Source organism: Salarias fasciatus, chromosome 1 (assembly GCF_902148845.1).
Source record: "Salarias fasciatus chromosome 1, fSalaFa1.1, whole genome shotgun sequence".
Lineage (NCBI taxonomy): Eukaryota > Metazoa > Chordata > Actinopteri > Blenniiformes > Blenniidae > Salarias > Salarias fasciatus.
Window position 1 is genome coordinate 17,884,002 of NC_043745.1, and position 14,347 is coordinate 17,898,348.

Genomic DNA, 14,347 nt, shown 5'->3' on the forward strand with positions numbered 1-14,347 from the left:
GCTTCTCACAAACTCCTCGGGGCTGATAGGCACCTGCTGAGCAGCATGAAGGTTTCCCCTGTTTTTAATTTTACTGTCAGGGAATAAGTTTGTGTAGCACCAGGTAACTTAATGTGCTTTGCAAGAATGTGCAGATATCTTAAAATGACTTGTGAGGACATTAAAATTCAATTTATAGCATTGAAAAGTTAAAGCAATATATGGTATTTGAATATTTGAAAACATTACAAGATTTACATTATTCCAACAATAAAGACACATGTCTGCTTGACTAGTAAACTGATGTAATCTGTTTCAGTGGACCTCATCTGTTGTTGATTGATTTTCTCTGACTGGTGGGATAGTTTGATCAGGGAAACTAAATCTGTTCCTGATGGGGTTTTATGGCATTAAAGACTGCAGAACAAATTTAATTGAAGGTGTGTTTGCTTACACACTAATTTCAGCCTTCAGACCCATCGATTCACTGGTTCCACTGTTTTCTGAGTTAGGATTGTCACTGTAGGTAAGTCATTGCTAATGAGCCTCTTGAGCTATGGGATGAAATTTAATTGTCATTGATAATACTTATCATTATTCAAGAGGTTTGTACCAAGTATTTCTTCATATAATCTTGGGTACTTTTGAAATAGTTCTCACTTTAAAAAGGTTGATGACCCCTGACCCAATCAGTTAATAAACTGACAACAACTGGGTGGGTTGATTGGAGGAGATCACAGGATATGTGGAACAAACAAACCTTCTAGCCAGCTCAGCATGGCAGCTCACACGTTTCAAACCTTTTCCAACAAACTCTTCCGTACTCAGGATCATTGTTTCTGGAGGAACGTTTTTCCAGATCTGGGATGGATCCCATCCCACCAACACCAACCTGAAAGCTTTGGACATAATAATCCAACGTGGATGGACAGCAGCTGTGGGTCCAGCAGGTGAACAGATTGGTGATAGTCTCACCTGTGTTTGATTTAAATTCAGCCGCCCTAAATGTTTTCTTCCCGAATGGCTTCCAGTGTGCAATCCTGCAACTTTAGATGAAACTGAAAGTCTCAACAACTAGTTATAGTCAAAGTGGTTTTCTTATGCATACCTAAGCCAGGTGGTTATAACAGAAAAAAAAATCAACTTTTCAGAGTGAAATGATTTTTGCATGTTTTAACAACTTTCATGTTATAAAATTAACCATGCTTAAAACAATAAAACGCTCAGTAGAATATGGATATCAAGTTAATATTTTACCAGGAACCTGTTGACCTTATTTGTTTACTCTATTTAGAAGAAACAGAAGTCATTCAGTCTAAACTTAATTGTATCATTAACTGTTAATAACTGAAACCTGATCCAAAATTGTTTCACATCAATTTAAAAACTTTCTGTGGTTTTGAAACTCCACATTGATTTTACATGATTTAGCTTGATGAAAGTGGAACGATTTTACTCTTCACGTTTACTTTTAAACAACAGAGCAGGTGAAAGACTAACAAATGGGAACAAATCGGGATCAAAAACATAATGAAGCTCCTTACACTTACCAGTGTAGTTGAGAAAGTTACATTTTCCTGAGTTAGCTTATACTGACAGCTGGCATACATTTGATTCAGTACTTTAAGCTCCTGTTGTGAATATATGGCAGCCACTCATGTTTTCAAGTTTAGAAGAGAAAGTTAGGTATGCTTCATGTAGTTGAACAAAGTTTAATTTGCAGATTTCACACCTTGAAGCACAAACATGGTTTTACATATTCCAGTGAGGATGAAATTTAATTTTATAAACCATACTTAAACCTGAACTTCTCTCAGGATCAATCAAATCAAATTTTAATGATCAAAAACAGTACTGCATGATACTAACGGTAACCTGTTTGGAATTTAGGGAAAATATAAAGTGAAGGGTATGTTTGATTTTAAATTTTGCAGAAACAAACAGTTCTAGATGTGCATCTTTTAAATTACATCCCAGATAATTGAACATTATAGAAAGACAGCAGATGAAGTGATTCTTCTTTTCCTGAAACCATGCTTAGCAGAAGGAAACAGAGACCTGGTGTAATGCCATTTTATTTGTTTTTAATATCTCAAATGTTAAGGGTAACAAGCGTTTACTCAACAACTGCTTCAATAACCAAAGATTCCCTCACACACAAACAGAGACACGGGTGGAGTCCTCAGGCGTAGTACTGAAGGTTGGCCTTCTTCTTGGCCTGGACCTCCAGGATTCCCTCCATGTAATCCTCGTGGTTCAGCTCCGTGGCTCCGCGGCGCAGCGCGATCATCCCGGCCTCCACGCACACCGCTTTGCACTGCGCTCCGTTGAAGTCGTCGGTGCAGCGGGCCAGCTCCTCGTAGTTGACGTCGGGACTGACGTTCATCTTGCGGGAGTGGATCTGCATGATGCGGGCTCTGGCCTCCTCGTTTGGCATGGGGAACTCGATCTTCCTGTCCAGACGGCCCGAGCGGAGCAGCGCAGGATCCAGGATATCCACTCTGTTGGTGGCAGCGATCACCTAAAAATAAATAAATAAATAAAAAAAAAACATAGTGGTTAAACTGTAACCTTTATAACATACCCTGGAGGTCCAGTAAAATGTTGCATTAAGTTATATCTTTGTGCTTTTTAATGTTATTTTATTACTTGTATTTTGTGTCTTTTCATGCTGAATATTTAACTAATCTGTTCTCTTGCTCTGTGACGGACTGGCAAGAGTCACGATCGAGACGAGAGCGAGGGACAGGGTTAAACGGTGCAGAAGATGGATGGATGTTATGTTGAGTTCAATAATGAGCCATCATGATCAAGTCATTTTGTGTTGCCTTCTCTTCTCACTGATAATGGATTTTCATGACACTGAGTTGATGGCTCATCTCTAATGTTTTGTATTGTTTTCTTCTTTTGTCTACTCTCTTCTGTTCTTATATTTAGTGATGAAAGATTTTTCCAATTGTGTTCTGTAAACTGAAGCAAAGCCTTCCCCTCTTTTTCGACTTTGAGAATACCCGCTCTACAGGTGTGAAGAGTATAAATGAGGTTGGATCATTACCTTGACCTGCATGTTGGGCTGGAAGCCATCCAGCTGGTTGAGCAGCTCCAGCATGGTCCTCTGCACTTCTCTGTCTCCTGCCTTCTCACTGTCAAACCTCTTGGTTCCGATGGCGTCCAGCTCGTCGATGAAGATGATGGATGGGGCTTTCTCTTTGGCCAGAGCAAAGGCATCTCTCACCAGCTTGGCTCCATCTCCGATGAACATCTGGACCAGCTGTGGGCCGGCCAGCTTCAGGAAGGTGGCCTTGGTCTGAGCAGCACAGGCTCTGGCAAGGAGGGTCTTCCCGGTCCCGGGGGGTCCGTACATGAGGACCCCTTTGGGAGGCTGGATGCCCAGGTTTTCAAACTTCTCCTTGTGATTCATGGGCAGGACTATGGCCTCCACGAGCTCCTGGATCTGCTTGTCGAGCCCGCCAATGTCGCTGTACTGCTCAGTGGGACGCTCGTCCACCTCCATGGCCTTGACTCTGGAGTCATACTCGGTGGGCAGGGTCTCCAGGATCAGGTAGGAGTCTTTGTTGACACCTACCAGGTCCCCTGGCTTCAGCTTCTCGGCGTCCACCAGCCCGATCACCGGCAGGAAGTACGTCTGCCGAGTGGAGGTCTTAATGACGGCGCACTTTCCTTTTCTCTGGGAGTCCAGGTCCACATTGGCCCCGTCCTCCTCCTGGTCGTTGGGATCCACATCCAGTAACTCGATCACGTTGGACACCAGATACGGCAGTGTTTTGTTCACTTTGATCTTCTCCGTGTTTTCTTTGATTTTATCCTTCATGGCCTGCAGCTCGTGCGTCACCCTCAGCACCTCGCTCTTCATGATCTTTATCTCGCTGTCGAGGAGTCGAGTCCGCTGGACTATCTCCTCCGTGGACATTTTTAAGACTTCTTCTCCGATGCCATCCTCCACTTCATCCCAAACTGATTTGTCACTCAGCGACGCCATCTTGCTTGTGTCTGCCGTGACTTCTGACTCGGAAGCAGATAAGTCCTTCACTTCCGGAAGCAGCAACGCAGGACCGCAGGATTCATCGCGAGCGTTACAGCTCACTGAGCTTCAATCTAATTCCCGAGCTGCTTCTAAAAGCGAGGTTCATTGGTAAGTTGGCTTCAGATGTGATGCTTTAGTGAACTAAATCCAAAGCAACGAACAACTTTTAAGTGCTCAACGTGTTCGAGTTTACTTTAGTTGCAGCACACTTAGCTTACCGCTTCGTTGCAGCTAGCTGAAGTTAGCCTCCCAATCGTAGTCCTATAGACGTTTAAAAGCACATTTCGTTGCTCTCTTGTGGTTGTGAAATTGTGTCTGTAATATGTGCACGTAACAGCTGTACCATAAAATCACAAAGGTAACCTGATTTTGGGGGGGGGGGGGGGGTTTCTCACGTGTAGTCCTTGTTTAAACATTCTAATCTAATCAATTAACACTAGCCAAACTTTTAAGTTAATCACAGTGACGCTTTATCACACATGCAAACCACTCTCAGTTCTCAATTAACTATAAATTGCTGATTGACAAAAGTATTTAAGATACGATGTTTTGATAATAGTAACAGTATGATTTCTATAATGAAAATGAAGTATGAAGTATCCATTTGTATGCGCTTGTGTGGATGGTGCAATATCCAGAAATAACCCATACTGACACAATAAGGTCACTTCTTCCGAATCTGTGTATTTGCTTGCACAATAAGACAGGCAGTGGGAAATTTGCGCATTTTTTTTCGCCCTTCACTCATATGTCTCTCTCTCTAAACCAGCACCGGGTCGAAAATCACTGCACTAACATATTGATGTTTGAGTTGAACTGAATGATCTCGTAGTTCCTTCACAGCAGACCTAGAGACCGCTAGCCGGAAACTAGCTTCAGTCTCGTTGCTACACCGCTATCGGCTGCTGCTATGCTAGCTTTAGCCTCGCTGCTAACATCAGCTAGCCGGAGTCATCGTGAGGTTGATTACCGAGGCTGTGATCGACACTTGGTTAGAGATAAGTTCGTCATATAAACGGGCACACAAAGCAGGTTAAGGACGCGTTGAAGCCTGAATGACTGAACGAGCTTCCAGAAGCGAAACAGCCAGTGAATGTGGCTAGCAGCCGCTGGAGTTGGCGCCACTGCTGCAGCCTCTCGAGTGCAGTTAAAATCGATGATAATGAACCTTTTTCATGTTTTCAAAATAAAATATATATTTTTAATTATTTTCAGATAAGCGTCGGTCGTCACCAAGGATAAATAAACGGTAGAGGGTGCGCCTTCAGTTTGCTTCAGGCTGGTGACTGGTTTCTCCAGAGGAGCAGACTCGGAGCATCAGCAGAGCAGAGCGACCCTCTCCGTGTTAGTGCCTGCTGTTTGGTGGCAAGGGCTAACCAGAGGAGTGAAGCCATGGACCAGAACAACAGTATACCTGCCTTCCAGGGGCTGGCTTCCCCTCAGGTAACCAACCCGTCAACTCACTGAGCCTTTGTTCAGACATTGAAGTATTTTTACTTTTAAAAAGTTGTGTAATGTGTTGACCTTTTCTGGAGGCGTCATTGCACTTGTCAGGTTGTGTGTTTTTGTAATTTGTTACACTTTTCTTGATATGGCTTCGCAGTTTCATCTGAGACCTATCATACATATTGTAGCATTCTTCATTTTTCCAGGCTTGTTCATCTGATTTGTTCTTATTTATTCGACTGCCATGTCGTGTTGTGTTCACACTTTCCAGATGTGTTTGCTGATTTACTCAATAAATCATGTTTGCTCAATAAACATGTTCAGGTTTGAAATGGTAAGAGTTTTATGATAGGGAAATGTTAGCTGTTACATGGTACACCTTGATCATGAAGAGACAGATATGATGAATGTGTTGCGTTGCCTAAATCGATAAGCAGTTGATGTGATTGGCTGATTGACTGGTTGATGGTGGATGAGCAAATAAGTCACAGAACTTACATAGTAATACTTTGTGCTGAATTAAATTCCATCTTAGGACTTTTCGAGTGAGTTGTGAGCTCACTGTTGCTTAGAAAGTGAGCAAAAATGATTTGATGCATGTCAACAATGGTTAGGACGGCACTGTATAAGGTAAACATGCATGTTAATGCTGTCCAGCTTATGATTTACTGTAAATCGTGTCATCTTGTTTTTTTAAGATGTGCAGGATTGCGATCAGTATCAAAACCTCAGAATGTGAAACATTACTGAAACAGCAAGACATTCTGACTCGTCTGTTCTGTGAACTTGCTGTAGGGTGCCATGACTCCAGGCATGCCCATCTTTAGTCCCATGATGCCATATGGTACGGGTCTGACACCCCAGCCAGTCCAGAACACCAACAGTCTGTCCATACTGGAGGAGCAGCAGAGGCAGCAGCAGCAACAGCAGCAGCAGCAGGCGCAGCAGGCACAGCAGGCCAACGCAGGTACCACACACCGTCCTTCATGATGTCCCCTTTCATCCTGAGAAATCGAGTGTTTTTCCCATTAGTGATATGAACAGAAGAGAAACTCACACTGGGAAATAAAAGTGGTCTCTGTCCTTCAGGGCTTCCGGGGACATCGGGACAGACGCCTCAGCTTTTCCACTCTCAGGCAGTAACAGGTTCGACCACCACAGCACTGCCAGGAAACACCCCGCTTTATAATAACCCGCTCACCCCCATGACCCCCATCACGCCGGCCACGCCTGCCTCCGAGAGCTCCGGCATCGTACCTCAGCTACAGTAAGCTTCACATCCAGTTGTTATGTTTCAAATTCTTTGCCCAATATTTCTGGTTCAGCATTTTGTTTTCTTTGTCAGTGTCATCTGATATAAAGCTTTACCATAACCAGAGAAACGAACATGATTCTAACAAAACCTGAATTGGAATTAGAAATAATTGTATGGAAATTGGGATGCGTTAATCTGTGTTTCTATTTGGTGTCATTTCTGCTTTGAAATAAGTGATTTATTGATTTCTTTTTTTTCTATGCTACTATTAGCTGTTGTTGAGCCTCTCAACAGTTCCTCTGAAAATGTTTCAGAGAGTTCTTCTTTTCCTCTGCTTCTCTCTTCTCGTTCAGAAACATAGTATCGACTGTGAACCTCGGCTGTAAACTGGACCTGAAGACAATTGCACTGAGAGCCAGGAACGCTGAGTACAACCCAAAGGTGAGAGCTGAACGCATTCCTGGAAGCGGCTCTGTGCTGCTCTCTCGATGTTCAGATATCCTGATGGTTAGCAGGACTCCTGCTGTTATTTCTTAATTATGATGAGTAAAGCTTCAGATATTTCAGTTTCTGTGAAATATATGGAATTTTCAATTACGAAAGAAATAAACATTTCCAGTGGATTAAAACATTTTGAAATGGACCTGTTGGTACAGATAACCTGTGGTAAGATATATATATTTTTTGTAACAAGTCATCCTGTCTTGTCATTTCTTAGCGTTTTGCTGCGGTTATCATGAGAATACGAGAGCCACGGACCACCGCCTTAATCTTCAGCTCAGGGAAGATGGTCTGCACCGGAGCCAAGAGGTCAGATTACAGTTCACAGCATCCTTGTGTTTCAGAGTTGTCTCATCCTCTCACGTTTGTTAATCCTTTCTCTGCCTGTCTTTTGGGTTCTTGCGTCTCACAGTGAGGAGCAGTCGAGGTTGGCAGCCAGGAAATATGCGCGTGTGGTGCAGAAACTCGGTTTTCCAGCCAAATTCTTGGACTTCAAAATCCAGAACATGGTGGGCAGCTGCGACGTGAAGTTCCCCATCCGGCTGGAGGGATTAGTCCTCACGCACCAACAGTTCAGCAGGTACTTCTGCTTCATTCAGACCACCAGCCCCACATGTGCAAACCTTTGTGTACATCGTTGATCGTTGTTTTTTGTTTTGTTTATTGCAGCTACGAGCCCGAGCTGTTTCCTGGGCTGATTTACAGAATGATCAAACCCAGAATCGTCCTGCTCATCTTTGTTTCAGGGAAGGTTGTTCTCACAGGTAAGACCTGCTCTTAATGTCAGATTCTCTTTGTTTACTTTTCACATACTGGACTGAGAGGGACTGAAAAGGCCACTGATGGGTCTTTTCATTAAAAATACGACTTGCTTTAAGTGTAGACGTGAATAAGACATTTCATAGTGTTGCTGGCATCGTGCCATAAACATTTAAGATGTATCCAGTAGTCAATGTGTTTAGGTTTTATGTAATTTTAGACTTTAACCTCATGGTGTTGATCATGTGTGTTTTTTAGGTGCCAAGGTGAGAGCGGAGATCTACGAGGCTTTTGAAAACATATACCCCATCCTAAAAGGCTTCCGCAAGACAACGTAGAGTCTCCAGCTCCTGTTTTTATTTGAAGTCTTTTTGTTTTTATTTTTTAGACTCGCATTAGATTGTCCTTTTATTGATCTGTACAGAAAGTTAACTGCTGGAAAAGCTTTTCTATGAGGATTCCAACACTTCCTACTTTATTTGCTCCTTTAGATTTTTTTTTTCTTGTCTTTCCCAAAAGCAAGATATTTAAAGTCTGTTTTTGGATCACATGTCATGGTACATTTTAAACCTGAACATTTCTGCTCATTATTAGGAAGTCCCCCTCACTTTGCTACATCCCATCCTTCATTGTACATAAGACTGTAAGAAAATGTAAATGTTGACAAGAAAAGAGGCCGTCTGCTGGAGACGACTTCCCGTATTATTTTAAAACCGTTTCATAGTTTTGTACTTTGCATTTTTAGCCAATGTTCGCTCTGCTTAATGTGCGTCGAGGCACGTCTGTCTCGACTGTCACAAACCACATCAGTCTGCTTTTACTGTTTGATCCTGGGGTTTTCCACATCCAGATCCACTGCCTCCATAACCAGCTGCTAAAGTCTGAATAACTTCGATAAATGACCCAGTGGAGCAAACGTAGGTCGCCTTTTAAATTAAATCGATTCCTGTTTTCATTAACCTGCTCGTTGGTGAAGGTTTGAGTCACCTTGTTGGGATTATTGGTTCACTTCACGTCCTTCAGTGTGTTTCATTTTGACCCCATGTCGACTGGTCAAGCTGGAGCGTCTCGGTTTTTTTTATCTGGATTCCCCTGTTAGCAGGTAACCCTCACTTTGGACATGTGATAACGGATTACAAGCATTGAACCATATATATTTTCTTTTCACAGTTTCTCTTTTGTATTCCATGAGCTGTATTTAAAAGGTTTTCCTCGAAGGAATAATTGGGGAGTTTGAAATGTTATGACTGTAATAGTTTTTTAAGCTGTTTGTTCCAACACAATTGGTCAGAAATTAGACTGAAGTCTTCTAAAGTCCGGCACTTGTTGGTATGTTGATGTCGGTCAGCTCCAGCTAGACTGATCCTAATGATTAAAACATGGATCTTTTATATCAACAGTTTTGATGATGTTCAGTGAATTCAAGCCAGTTTCGCTGCCGACGTCTCCTCCTGACATCTGTGCGGACGGAGGAGATCGGGAGACTCGTTTCTTCAATCTGCTTCTGAATCTGTTAATGTGCTGCGATGTGCATTAATAAATGTGTACATACTGACTCCTGGTAAAAAACACTCTTGATTTTTCACTTTAACAATTTTTACCTTCTTAAAAGGCTTGTACTTAATTTTTTTTCCCCTTGTGACCAAGAAGAGTTCAGAAGCAATACAAAATATTAAAGCAATTTTGTCAGTTTTCTTTACTCATGAAAGAGGGAAATCACCTGAAATTATGCTACATATATATATATATATATATATATATATATATATATATGAAGCCTTCAAATGGTAAAAAGCAGTAAATCAAATGGGAGTGTCAAATGCTTGATTTGAATTACAGAAGCAAACTTCCTTAGTTTTCAGGTGTTTATAGGATTGACAGGGATTTGCTGTCTCGCTCTGTGGTGATAAAACATACGGGTTTGAAGATCTCTTTTTGCATCTTTCAGCGTCCATTGTTTTCACAAACTCACCTGCCGAGTATAATTTACATGCTAATGCTACTTTCTGAGGCTGGGTGGCTTTCACCGCTGCCTCACCGGTCTGTCAACTTGTTACAATCGCTACTCTCAAACACTGCAACCCCCAAGCAGACAGACTGCAGACAGCATGTTGATATATTAGTGTCAGTATTCAGTCATAAGCCTCATGTTTCATCATTATGCTGAGGATTTCCAGTCAGCACATGGCAGAGGGTAACTGCAGTGGGGATGGTTAAAAACTTGACCTGTTTAAGCAGAACATGCATCTAAATTGTGCATCTATATTTGTTTAATCAATGTTTAGTGACATTAGTCAACTCTTCTTTACTGCCAGTTGAGTTCTGAGGAAACTCGGTACAGTGGGAGTTTCTCATGTTGTCATGTCTATATGGTAACTTCAGCAGTGCTGTGAAAATAATCTGCATGTGACCCTGGATCAGACCCTCTGGTGAGCCAGCTTTGACCCACAGGCCATGTGTTTGACAACACTGGTATAGGCCTTTAGCACTGTTCAAGAAGAAGCTTTTGTGGGAGGAGACAAATGTTTTTTTTTAAAAAAAAGGCATTATGTGCAGAAAGCTGGATGAAATGCCAACATGAGATAAAAGGGAGTTGAACCATGGAGTATAAGGAGCTTTCGGGGAGCGTAATAAGAAAAAGCACATTTCTTCTTCCATCAGACATGTAAAATATAACCTGTCTGTCAAACCTGTAAAGCAACATGTGAGTGTAGTTACTGCAGGCATGTGGACAAAGCAGCCTTTTTAGGTATGTCCTATTGTTTTAAAATAAACCTGAAAGATTCTTCTTATCCAATACAAATAATCTGAACACAAACCAATCAATGCTTTTATTCATGCAGTTCAAATTTTCCATTACTGATTAATGTATCAATTTCAGTTGTATGTTGCAAATGTCTGTGTCATTTTAGATAAAAAAATAATTGAAAATTAATATTAAAGATCAAATGCTCAGACTTTTTTTGGTAAATAAATTTATTATGACAGTAAGGCAGAATACATTTTAAATTGTTCAGCTGATAAGTTCCTGCATTATTCACCATGGATGTCTATTTGTATTTAGGTGGAATAGAAAGTCCAGAGTATTTCAGTCGGCCATGACAGACAGCAGGCACGAGAGAACACACACATTCACCTGTTTATTTCTGTTGCCAGTATGTTTTCATTCTCCTGGCAATGGTGTGTTATGTGTGTTCAATCTGTGTGTGTTGATCAGAGCTGAAGTCCTGTTTCCAGATGAACTCTGAGCAGCACTGGTCGTCATGGTTACAGCTGGCCGAGCATGTATAGATAGCCAGAGTCCCCCAATCGATACTGGCTCCTGTTGAGTCCACACGCAGACTGTTCAACAGCTGAGGCATCACCTAGACACACACACACACACACACACACACACACACACACACACACACACACACACACACACACACACACACACACACACACACACACAGTAATTCCATGCCATATGTGGAGAAGCAGAATATAAAACTTCTCAACATGTTTTTGTTTTTTTGATTCTGAACAAAAATTCTGCCACATTTTAGTTTGCTGTACTTCACGCTGCAGATTCTTTAGTTTATTCTCAATCATAAACTGTGCAAAGAGTCTTTATAGGTTTCCACACATTATAAAAACTTATATAAACATTATATAACATTATATAAACTTTTCTAATCATTTACGTGCATGCTTTCAATTCCAAATGTAAAAAAAAAAAACAAACATAGGGTGGCTCAAAATCTGTGGAGTTTTTCTTTGAAAACCCCTGATTTACAGAACGAAGCTGTAATGCTGAAGATACACAGCGGTTATCATCATCATGAAGAAAACATCTTCACAGTAACAAAATGGCATTTGAAGTAGAGATGGGAGAGAATTAAAGCTGAGATAAAGAACTCTGTCAGTGAATACCTGAAATTCAAAACTCCTCTTGGCGCCACAGGTGCATGCTGGGATATCCTCATCTGAGGGGATGTGTTGAGAAGAGACCCACAAAGGGGAGCCTCCTCGGCTGTATCGCACCACCTGAACATAAGAAAACACACCGTGTGAGATGGGCCTAGTGGGTGTGTGTTACTCACGCTGTGCGTGACTTATATCACTCTGATTTCTACCTGATGTGGTTCTGGTGCGATCTTCTTTTTGAAACGCTGGAACATTTCGTTGTCCTCAGTTTCATGCATAGCCATCTCCTCCAGGTCTGCCTCTGCTAAAGCTAACAGAGAGCCGAGTCATGACTCCATTTAGTCAAACAACTATAGTGAATACACTTAATAACTAAAGGAAGTACAAACAGCAATAAATAGACAGGAACAATACTGTATTTTGTGTTGATTGGACAATAACTGTAAATAAATACATTTAATTTATTATTGCTTGTGTACCATTTTGACTTTTGTAACGCTCTATAAAGGTACCACATCGGCAGGAAACCACAGTTATAGTTTTTAATTCTGTTGTCAAATATAATTCTGAATGTGCGCATTTGGTTATTTTTAACAGTAAATACTGTGTGACTGCATGTGTAGAGTGTCAGATATAAACCTCCAGTTCTAACACTATAAACCTACTGTCAGCTATACAGGGACCGTCTTCACTCTTCTGTGAACTGCTCTCTTCTCCTCCTTCAGCCTCATTTGGGTCGTCCTCTTCTTGAGGCTCCTCAGGCTCGGTGACGAGCTCTCTCTCCGGGAAGAGGAGCGGACGTCCTCCGTCGAGTCTTACTACTGCGCCACGAGACAGACCGCAAACAATTAATCAGATGTGAAAGTGCTGCAATTTATTCAGGTGAATGCCAGCAGACATGTTGATCAAGACACGCACCTTGACTGCAGCACTCCACCTTGTGGGAGTGTTTCCAGTGAAGTGTTTGGTGCTGTTTTCCGCAGTATGTTACAGAGTGACAGCGGGAGCAGGCTTTGTTACCAGGACAACCACACACCCAACACAGTTTAACCCCAGAAACAGGCAGCACAGCTGGATCTTCCTCCGGCCCACTGGGAGGTTCATCCTCTGATCGAAGTCAGAAAGAAACATGTCAAGGTTAAAACACCGACAGCATGCCTCAGTTGTCTGCGTACACAGAACTCACTGCCTTTCTCAAAGTCAGAAACTAACAGGACTATACTGTCTATATTCAGAACTGTAAAGAAACCCTTACTTTAATTCCAATGCGCTAACCTGGAGGAGGGTTGTAGTCGTAGAATTCGTTCCTTCTGGGGAGCTGACTTCTGAAAACTGGCATGAATGACAAAACAAAAATGGTTAAAGATGAATATAAGTCCCATAATGCAACAGGGCCAAGATGACCATGACAGTAGTGCAAGTAATAACAACCACAGCCACCTCTCATGCAGCTGCTGTTGTTGCGTGTGTAGCACTCAGGAGTTCTGCAGCAGAAGAGAAACAGAGTCCTGTGGAAACACGTCTCCTGACCGGATATTGGTGCGTACAACTGCAGCACAAAGATAAAAAGAAAATTATTTCACATCAATCTGCAGGCAAGTTATGTCAGATTTGTAATTGATTGTGTGATCATGAAGCTGGACTTCCCAACTGATTTCTAAGAACTTCTGTTTCATCATCATTTAACTAATAAAAAGATAAAGTCATCCATTATATCACTGAGACATAATATAGGTTTATTAGTGGTGTGACTGTATTGTTAATATAATGAGTTATGTCGTGCTTTTAAATTAAACTGACATTTAAAGCATGTGTAATGCAAACAGTAATGGGGCTGATATAGAAGTGTGAGGACGCATGCAGTACATTTTTATTGGAACAATGTTCAACTGTACTGTCCCACTTTGAGATAGGAAGGAGATCATGCCAAACAATGCTTCTGGTATTTTCTGGTACTATTTTAAAAATAAAAGTTATTGTATAGTATTATCCCTTGCAATAAAGAAAAACATTACAATGAGTACAGATATTAAATTACAGTGATCATTCGAGACTTTCAAAAACTTGCCAGGGCTACAGGTACATTGTGGTAAACTGTAAACCCCAAAAGGTGATCAGATCCTGCTGGAACAGTCTCTCCCCCTCTCTGCCCTGACCCTGACCTGGAGCAGGAACACCATGGGCTGCCGGCATGTCTCACACTCCAGCCCGGACACAGACGGCAGGCCTTTCTGGCTGAGCCACGCCGGCTTCCCTCCGACCTTACTGGGGAACTGCGGGGAGCGGAGCCGCCAGGCCTCCGCCTCCTCCAGGAAGCCCAGAACCACCTCGGCCGAGGACATGCTCCTACAGCTGCTTTCTGGGCCGACGCGATAACACCGAATCCTCTTTCTGAATCCGAGGTAAAAGTGAGACCCAGCTGGCGCTTTTTGAAAGCGTGGACCCTTCTTGTA

At 42.1% G+C, this 14,347-nt stretch overlaps 3 protein-coding genes across 4 annotated transcripts; 1 reads left to right on the plus strand and 2 right to left on the minus strand.

The window, feature by feature from the left end:
* Positions 1–2,040: 2,040 nt before the first annotated feature.
* psmc3 (proteasome 26S subunit, ATPase 3) lies at positions 2,041–4,016 on the minus strand. Its single transcript, XM_030089297.1, has 2 exons — positions 3,035–4,016; positions 2,041–2,500 (listed from the first exon to the last, which is right to left on the minus strand). The coding sequence occupies exons 1-2, from the start codon at positions 3,977–3,979 to the stop codon at positions 2,162–2,164; spliced, it is 1,284 nt and encodes a 427-aa protein (XP_029945157.1). The 5' UTR covers positions 3,980–4,016; the 3' UTR covers positions 2,041–2,161.
* tbp (TATA box binding protein) lies at positions 4,003–9,540 on the plus strand. Its single transcript, XM_030089298.1, has 9 exons — positions 4,003–4,132; positions 5,240–5,467; positions 6,266–6,437; positions 6,560–6,737; positions 7,079–7,166; positions 7,444–7,535; positions 7,639–7,806; positions 7,896–7,990; positions 8,244–9,540. Exons 2-9 carry the CDS (start codon positions 5,417–5,419, stop codon positions 8,321–8,323), a joined length of 924 nt encoding a protein of 307 aa, XP_029945158.1. The 5' UTR covers positions 4,003–4,132; positions 5,240–5,416; the 3' UTR covers positions 8,324–9,540.
* Positions 9,541–10,917: 1,377 nt separating this feature from the next.
* pdcd2 (programmed cell death 2) lies at positions 10,918–14,347 on the minus strand. Of its 2 annotated transcripts, none has more exons than XM_030090896.1 (8): positions 14,057–14,347; positions 13,335–13,443; positions 13,170–13,226; positions 12,813–13,001; positions 12,560–12,712; positions 12,104–12,204; positions 11,901–12,014; positions 10,918–11,350 (listed from the first exon to the last, which is right to left on the minus strand). In XM_030090896.1, the coding sequence occupies exons 1-8, from the start codon at positions 14,234–14,236 to the stop codon at positions 11,171–11,173; spliced, it is 1,083 nt and encodes a 360-aa protein (XP_029946756.1). In that variant the 5' UTR covers positions 14,237–14,347; the 3' UTR covers positions 10,918–11,170. The 2 variants fall into 2 exon arrangements, with proteins under 2 accessions (XP_029946756.1, XP_029946749.1); XM_030090889.1 differs by having other exon boundaries at positions 10,920–11,350; positions 12,560–12,715.

Excerpts from the sequence above, each read along its gene's own strand:
- tbp (XM_030089298.1), top strand. The coding sequence starts at position 5,417 with ATGGACCAGAACAACAGTATACCTGCCTTCCAGGGGCTGGCTTCCCCT. Across the intron at positions 6,738-7,078 it reads GGCATCGTACCTCAGCTACA|AAACATAGTATCGACTGTGA; the intron begins GTAAGCTTCACA and ends CTTCTCGTTCAG. Across the intron at positions 7,807-7,895 it reads ACGCACCAACAGTTCAGCAG|CTACGAGCCCGAGCTGTTTC; the intron begins GTACTTCTGCTT and ends TGTTTATTGCAG.
- pdcd2 (XM_030090889.1), bottom strand. The coding sequence starts at position 14,236 with ATGTCCTCGGCCGAGGTGGTTCTGGGCTTCCTGGAGGAGGCGGAGGCC. Across the intron at positions 13,227-13,334 it reads CAACAGCAGCTGCATGAGAG|TTTTCAGAAGTCAGCTCCCC; the intron begins GTGGCTGTGGTT and ends CATTCATGCCAG. Across the intron at positions 13,002-13,169 it reads CGACTACAACCCTCCTCCAG|AGGATGAACCTCCCAGTGGG; the intron begins GTTAGCGCATTG and ends GACTTCGATCAG.
- psmc3 (XM_030089297.1), bottom strand. The coding sequence starts at position 3,979 with ATGGCGTCGCTGAGTGACAAATCAGTTTGGGATGAAGTGGAGGATGGC. Across the intron at positions 2,501-3,034 it reads AGCCCAACATGCAGGTCAAG|GTGATCGCTGCCACCAACAG; the intron begins GTAATGATCCAA and ends ATTTATTTTTAG.